Raw genomic sequence first — 7589 nt, 5'->3', positions numbered from 1 at the left:
TGGCACCAAGAAAATAGTTCACACGTTCACACATGTTCAATATTTACACGTCTCGCGATGACTGTGCACTAACGCGCGTTGATGACCTGCGCTTCATAGTTCACTGATGCCACCTAGTGAGATTGAATGAGATATGCCAAAAAGGCATAGTTCATCACAAAAGTAAATGTAGTCGTCATGTGCTCACCGCCTCACCCTCATGATTTTTCAACCCTGTATGACTTTCTTTCTTCCGGAACACAAAAAGAGATTTTAAGGCAGAGCGACTCAGTCACCATTCGTTTTTTGTTATGAAAAAAAGAGATGACATTAAAATAATGGTTAATTTGACTAACCATTCTTAAATTCTGCTAAACATCCCTTCAAGTCATAAAGGTTTGGATCAACATGAGAGAGTGAGTATGATTTCGGATGAACTACGCCTTTAAAGGTTTCTCTCAATGAAGTTACTGCACACGTCCCTCTTAATTATAGTTTTAGTTCTGTTTGACTACTCATCAGACTGATGAATTATTAGCTAATCCCCTGATTGAAGGTTTCAAGACAAGTTGGACAACATAAGATTTACTTATCATAACTCACTATAAAAAGCACATTCATTAAACAAAAGCTTCTCTAAATTGATAGGAGGCCATCAACAACAAAAAGCAAATGGATTATGACTGGATTTGTGAATCCTATGCAGATTTTGAAAACAGGACAGTAAAATGAAAAACAGACATATTCAAATTTAAAATTAACTGTTTTCTTTTAATATATATTAAAATGTATTCATGGCAAAGATGAATTTTCAGCATCATTACTCAAGTCCAGTCTACAGTTTCACATGATTCTTCAGAAATCATTCTAATAGGCTGATTTGCTTCTCAAGAAAAATATTCAGGAAATGTTTGTTTTCCAAATCTGAATGAGCTTCATAATGTAGTCATGCTTTATTTTCCCGATGGCCTTATACATTTTGGAATGCTGTTCTTTTGTTTGTTACATGATACCTTTATTTAGACCTCTGTTTATCCAGCTCTGCTCCTCTCATGGACAGGAGGGATTTTATGCTTATAAGTATGGCTCTCTTTTGCTATTTCTGTTTTAATATAATTGAACAGTTTCTTTAGGATGCAATTTGTTGACAGAGCTTCTCTAATAATATTAGAAAACCACAAATAAATGACCTTAGTCCCAAATGCCCTTAGTCATTGTTTGTGGACCCATTACATGAATGTCACCAGTCAGGTTCTTTCTGGGTAGGCATGCAACAATGGGAGGGAGGGAGGAGTGTTTGCTAATTTCGAAAGCTATAACTACAGAGCCCCGGATACAAAGATACACCTGCTGAGTTTCCCACTCTCAACTTGCTCTACAACAGTGACCATGAAGTTGGCTATCCTGATCTGCGTTTCTGTTCTCATTTGCCTCTCTGGTAAGTATCAAAATTGCCATTTGTTAAGGTACATAAAAACACTTAACTGCGAATACTGAATGTTGTAGTAATTATCTTTAAAAACCAAATCCATACTCAGGCTAATGTATTTGTTTAATATACATCATTGTACACTGACGTGTCATAATAAGTATGTTTGAGATACCCACAATGTTTTGGTTAACATGCGGATAATGACTTTTACATTGCTGTTTGCTTTCCTGAAAATCCAGATATGATATGGTTACAGTTTACAAGATTACATTTTGTTCTTTAAAGCCATTAGTCTTGATTATTCGCTGACCCAGACAGATCCATTTTGTGATATGTTGGAATAGGTCCATCCATGTTGTAGAGATCCATGGTTTCTGTCACAAGACTGATGAGAGCTGAGATACTGCTGACTGGAGGGGACGGGGGGACGGGGGGACGGGGCAGAACAACAGAAACAGAAACATTTCAGAAACGGCAACATTTGGACAGACACAACATAATTGTAGCTGGTATAAAGAATATAAATTGAGATGTTATAAATTTAGATTCTCTAATCTTTAGAATCTAATCTGAAGTATTGCTGGAATATATTTCCATTTAATACATGCAGACGCACTCAAAAACACAGAAGAATGTTGAAATAATTGAAATGTTGATTCTTGTTTGTTGAAATGATAAAGATCAGAACAGATGGAAAAAAGAGATGACCACATACGTAAAGTATCTAGATAGAAGTTATTCAAGCAAACTGGTTGAAAAGAAAGAGCAAAACTTGCTTAGCAACTTTTGTTTTATTCTAAGCCTTACGGAATTTCAACAGGGAAACATGAGTGCATTTCCTTTTTCATTTCTCATAATCGTAATATATCTTTTAATACTGTTTTTACAGCGGCAGAATCACAACCAAAAGAGGTAAGTTATGATAAAAGTGACATTTTAAAGTTACCAGAGTACATATATATATTGAAAGAAGTCTCTTATGGCTCTCCAAGGCTGCATTTATTTGATCAAAAATACAGTAAACGAGCAAAATTGTGAAATATTATTACATTTTAAAATAACAGTTTCTAGTTTGATAAGTTTTATTCCTGTGATGGTAAAGCTGCCATTACTTCAGTCTTCAGTATTATTATTAATTTTGAAAGTTGTGCTTCTTAATATTTTTGTGGAAACCATGATAAAAAAAAATAGTTTTTCAAAAGAACAGCATTTATTTGAAATCTTTACTGTCACTTTCGATCAATTTAATGCTTCCTTGCTGAATTAAAGTATTGGTTTCTTTAAAAAAAATCTTATTGACACCAAACTTTTGAACAGTAGTGTATAATCAAGTACAGTGGTGGTAAAGTGTTATGATATGTGGTTTGAATCTCTCTAATATCTCCATAATAGGAAAGCGATACTCCTAATTTTGGATGTACTCGTGAGTACATGCCAGTGTGTGGGGACGATGACATTACATACTCCAATGAGTGCATGCTACGCTGGGAGAGCAAGTACGTCAGCTGAATATTTATGCAGTGTAATTTCAACATGTTGATAAGGCTGAGACAGGAGATGTGAGAAATCTCAAGCTAGGCCCAGATATCAGCTTTGAATCACTTACAAACCTGCCAAGGTTTAGTAAACAGACATTTTTTGATTTTGAAGACAAACTATCTATGACAAAAAAAGCAAGAGACCTGTCTTCTTTCAAAACAGTAAACATTCTTGACAGCAATTCTATCAGTATTTGTGCCTCTTCTAACACATATCTTGTCTGTTTAGGTTACGTAACCTGGTCGTCAATGTAAAGCACGAAGGAAAATGTGAAACCCCCTGATTTCACTGCTGTTACAGCTGGCATCCACAATGGCTTCCCATTCAGATATTACAGCAACAACCAGCATGATTTTCTTTCAAATATGAATCATTAATATATAAGGTCATATGCTATAATTTAGAACATTATCAGACATCGATTTGTTAACATGTAATGTTATACAATAAAACAATGAAGCATTTAAGAGCTCTATTTTATTACAATATGATTAAAAAGTAGTTTCCAAACCACATTCAAGCTCAGAATTTCTTTCTTTCTTCCTTTGCATGATTTTTTTTGCTATCCTTGAAATCACAACAACAGACTTTGTATAGCACATTTAATTTTTTCTGTGCCAGCTAACTGGGTCAATGGCATGATGTTAAAAAAATTGAACCAATTAATTTATAAAAAAAAAAAAATTTTTTTTTGAAAATTCAATTCTTACAGTGAATTGAGTACATATTTTCTTCGATAAACATGTTTTTATTTTCTGAAATTAATAAAAAATAAGTAACATAAAAAACAATAGGGTGATACAACTGTCCTTAGATTATAAATAACAAAAATAATAAAACCTGAAAAATACAGTGTGTGTGTCAAAATTTTACTTTGGCTACACCATAGTTTTTTTTAAATTGTATCAAAGAATCACAGAGTATACTAAAAATGTATTTTCCTTGTCCCTTATTTGTGAACACTTATTTTTAAACTACTTGACCCATCTAATTTAGCAAACATTATGCATGGTGCGTCAACTGAACTACTTGCCAGACAGCCAGACAAAACCAACATTCAATTATTTTATTAGTTCTTCATTAGTTCTAGGAAGACAACAGTCCCATTTTACACCTGTTGCATTTTAACCACCATAGAGTCCACAAGTGCTAGGATCTCCCCAAAGTAACCGTCCTGCTCCCCTACATCCTGCTCTGTGAGCACCAGTTCTTGGTATTGTTTTTGCAGTTCACTAAGAGAGGCTGTCAATGAGGGATTCCGTTTATACTGAGTGTGACATTGAGCCATCATGGCAAGCAGAGTGCGCAGAGCCTTCTCTCTCCAGTCGTGCTCAGGTGACGCTAAAAGCTCAGGCACCAGCCCGCACCACCCCTGCTCCACCAACACAGGCAGGAGGGAGACTTCAGCATATTGACGCAAACGTTCCTGGTGAGAGGAATCTGGGATAAGGTCCATTCCCACCTGTGATATCAGCTCCTACAAAACAAAGTACAAGTCAATTCGAAGAATAAGCTCGATACATATGGAAATTGCATTTTCAGTTTGCAATGTAAACCATTTCTAAATAACTACCATTCAAAAGTTTGGGGCTGGTAATAGTTGTTAATGCTTTTGTCTCTTGCTCACCAAGGCTGCATTTATTTGATCAAAAATACAGTAAAAATAGTACTATTGTGAAATATTATTACGATTTTAAATAACTTATTTTAAAATGTAATTTATTGCTGTGATGGAAAAGCTGATTTTTCAGTCTTCAGTGTCCCATGATCCTTCAGAAATCATCCTAATATGCTGATTTGGTGCTGGAGAAACATTTCTTGTTATTATCAATGTTGAAAACAGTTGACAGCTGCTTAATATTTTTATCAGGATTTTTTTGATGAATAGAAAGTTCAAAAGAAATAGAAATATTCTGAAACGTTAGTATTGACCCCAATTTTGCATAGCACTAGTGTAGAAAAGTTTAAACTTGTAAACATGAACCTTCTCAATGATCATATCGTAGAGAACCGTGATAATCCTCACACGGAGCGCCTCGGCCCCTGGTGTTTGAAACAGTTCGCTAAGCATCTGCACACCACCAAGCTTCAGAAAGTGACTTTGAGCAAACGGGAAGTGACGCAGTAGTGAGGCCACAGCAAATAACGCCTGTATTAAATCAGAATGTCAAACGTAAGGGATGAATTCATACTCATTTAACTATGATGAAGACAATTGAATTTACTACTCTTATTAACAGCACAATACCCATGCTTTCTTGTTGGTTTTACCTTTTTCTTAACGGCCATCGGTCGCTGAGTGGCAAGCAATGTCAGCAGTTTCTGTAACGCACCACCTTCTACTGCCTCAACCTGCACTGATGGATTACTAGAAAAAGGTAAATGATGATGGATTGCATCAGTGTAAAGGTGGGGTCACATAACATAACAAATTTACGTGGGTAAAAAAGTTCCACTTGTCTACTGTAAAATGTGTAGCACAGCTCACACAGAAGTCACTTTCAAACCAAGCAGCTTTCTGTTGATCAGCGAGACCAACTTGAACCTGCTGCGAAATCTGTGTGGGGAAATCTTTCACCCTTATGCAAAATTGCATGCGAGGATTCCTATTAAAATGACTGGATTTCGACTGCAAAAGTTCACTGAACAACGTTAAATGTGACTGCACATTAAATCATGTGTAGGCAGCAATTTTGCTCGAGTGAATGCCAATTACCTTGAAACAGCAGATCCGAGCACAAACGCAGCACTCTCCTGGAGTCTAATGTCTGTACCGTTTAAAGCATTTATAACCAATTGCATTCCTCCCATGGACACCAAATTCTGGGCATTATCTACCTATATGAAAAAACAATGAGATTCAAAGACTTTGAAAAACTTTGGACAAAAATTGTCATAATTGGAATTAAAGCATTACCTGGTGCACAAGGTATTCAAGGTCAAGAAGAGCTGTGACTTTTTCCTCAGTTGTGCTGTTAGTATTATTGAATTGGTTTAAAAGTTTCCTCATAACTTGAACATCTGTCTCTACAAGCATGTCGAGTGCCTCCATGTCTTTTTTCAGCTCTTCCATGGGGCGAAATTGGGCCCTCACCTCATCTTCCTTCTATATTCGAACATCTTGATTAAAAAATTCAATAAGCAACGAAGAAAAATGGTCAAAGAACAACTGAAATGAACATACTCGTTTTGTGTCTACAGGATCATCCATTCCTTTTTTTAAATTTTTTAGAGCCTCTTTCAACTCCTCAGCTGTGTATGAAGGGCCGTGCATGTTCATCATGCCTTGCCTGCACCACAGAGGGGAAAAAACATTACTATATGACACAGTATTTATTATAGAATACTTTTTCCTTCAATTACTATACCCATTTCCATCACTCCAGTATTTGAGACCTTCCTCCTCTCCCCTTTTGACCTCTCTGTGACCAGTCTGAAGATTCAGTCTGACATGAGAGCCTGCTGGTACTGCATGACCTAAAGTGAATAACAGATAAATATAGAATTGATCTGTTAATCATCTATGTATTTACAGACACAACTGACAGCATGGGAATATAGCCACCTGGTTTGAGAGTTTGCCACTTGTCTGTGGGTATAAACACCTCAAGATCTTCAGGATCCTCATTCTCTAACTGTGTTTCTTCTCCCTTGCTATGATCACCTGAACCTTCTTTGATAGACAGGGCTGTTGGGGACTGCAGAGCAAAAAATTATACTGTTGTTAAAGTATTAGAATAAAATAAATACTAAGATATGAAACAGCAGTTCTCACCTTCACATTGTGGGCAGATATGAGATGAAGACAGAAAAGCCAAAGAGTGATTGCCACTCCAAGTTTGATACTCCACTTGTTTTGCATTTTAAGTCTGGTCATTATCTTGGACTAAGAAAACGCGATATGTGTGCAGTTAAAACATAAGAATAACCTGATAAACAATCATACGTCATCCATTACCAGGAGACAAGCCGAACCTAAACTCCATTCCCAAACTATTATTAAATTAACTCATTCTGGATTTGCCCATTCTACCGTAAAACATATAAATATATTTTAATTAATCTGTTAACGTGCTGAGTTTAGCGGTTGTATCGTCCAGCAAGAAACAAGTAGAAACCATGTGCATTTCCGCAGTCCATCTGAACGATACACGTGAACCAATCAGATAAAAGCAAGTGTGGGTTTCGGACAACGTCATTCTTTCTGGTCGCGGTGATTGGCTACAAGAAGAGACACATTTTCATGACGTTATAAAATGTGATTTAAACTTTTCGTTGAAAGATATATTTCTTTTTCCTTTTTTTTCTAGGAGTGACTATGCTATTGATCTTTTTAATTTCTTTGTGTTGCATTGTAAAAAAAAAAAATATTCACAAAAAAAAAGAAAAATCTCAATACTTTGTCTAGATTTGTCTTCATTGCTGATATCTCCCTTATTGTAAAATCACATAAACTCATTGATAAGAACAAGTTTAAGAATTGTGATAATATTTTTTCTTACTGGCTGAGGTGTCATTGTTATTTCAGATTTTTTTTTCTTTTTCATTTTATGTTAATGTATTCAATGCACTGCTGTTTCTTTTCTTGCACTAAATATATATATATATATAGATAGATAGATAAATAAAAATATTTTTT

The 7589-nt window shown here is 35.6% G+C and overlaps 2 protein-coding genes across 4 annotated transcripts; one reads left to right on the top strand and one right to left on the bottom strand.

The window, feature by feature from the left end:
* Positions 1-111: 111 nt before the first annotated feature.
* On the top strand, positions 112-3464 carry LOC308701035 (turripeptide Ici9.1). 3 transcript variants are annotated; one of them, XM_081383041.1, is made up of 6 exons: positions 112-395; positions 1003-1059; positions 1246-1417; positions 2301-2323; positions 2804-2907; positions 3179-3464. In XM_081383041.1, exons 3-6 carry the CDS (start codon positions 1369-1371, stop codon positions 3231-3233), a joined length of 231 nt encoding a protein of 76 aa, XP_081239167.1. In that variant the 5' UTR covers positions 112-395; positions 1003-1059; positions 1246-1368; the 3' UTR covers positions 3234-3464. The 3 variants fall into 3 exon arrangements, with proteins under 3 accessions (XP_081239167.1, XP_081239165.1, XP_081239166.1); XM_081383039.1 differs by lacking the exon at positions 1003-1059 and having other exon boundaries at positions 157-395; positions 1305-1417; XM_081383040.1 differs by lacking the exon at positions 1003-1059 and having other exon boundaries at positions 157-395.
* Positions 3333-7165, bottom strand: sil1 (SIL1 nucleotide exchange factor). Its single transcript, XM_081383038.1, has 9 exons — positions 6726-7165; positions 6516-6648; positions 6319-6427; positions 6135-6240; positions 5868-6056; positions 5667-5788; positions 5222-5318; positions 4935-5099; positions 3333-4427 (listed from the first exon to the last, which is right to left on the bottom strand). The coding sequence occupies exons 1-9, from the start codon at positions 6825-6827 to the stop codon at positions 4059-4061; spliced, it is 1392 nt and encodes a 463-aa protein (XP_081239164.1). The 5' UTR covers positions 6828-7165; the 3' UTR covers positions 3333-4058.
* Between the last annotated feature and the right edge of the window lie 424 nt (positions 7166-7589).

The sequence above is a fragment of the Scardinius erythrophthalmus genome (assembly GCF_964197995.2).
Source record: "Scardinius erythrophthalmus genome assembly, chromosome: 13".
In the NCBI taxonomy this organism is placed as follows: Eukaryota; Metazoa; Chordata; class Actinopteri; order Cypriniformes; family Leuciscidae; genus Scardinius; species Scardinius erythrophthalmus.
The sequence above is the reverse complement of the archived record's forward strand: the minus strand, read 5'-3'. Positions and strand labels throughout refer to the sequence as shown.

What these genes read in the sequence shown, in the direction of transcription:
- LOC308701035 (XM_081383039.1), top strand. An exon ending in TGTTCTCATTTGCCTCTCTG is followed by an intron (nt 1,418 to 2,300) that starts GTAAGTATCAAA and finishes CTGTTTTTACAG; the next exon opens with CGGCAGAATCACAACCAAAA. An exon ending in ATGCTACGCTGGGAGAGCAA is followed by an intron (nt 2,908 to 3,178) that starts GTACGTCAGCTG and finishes TTGTCTGTTTAG; the next exon opens with GTTACGTAACCTGGTCGTCA.
- sil1 (XM_081383038.1), bottom strand. Translation starts at nt 6,827, where the DNA reads ATGACCAGACTTAAAATGCAAAACAAGTGGAGTATCAAACTTGGAGTG. An exon ending in TACTGGAGTGATGGAAATGG is followed by an intron (nt 6,241 to 6,318) that starts GTATAGTAATTG and finishes TCTGTGGTGCAG; the next exon opens with GCAAGGCATGATGAACATGC. An exon ending in ATCCTGTAGACACAAAACGA is followed by an intron (nt 6,057 to 6,134) that starts GTATGTTCATTT and finishes GTTCGAATATAG; the next exon opens with AAGGAAGATGAGGTGAGGGC.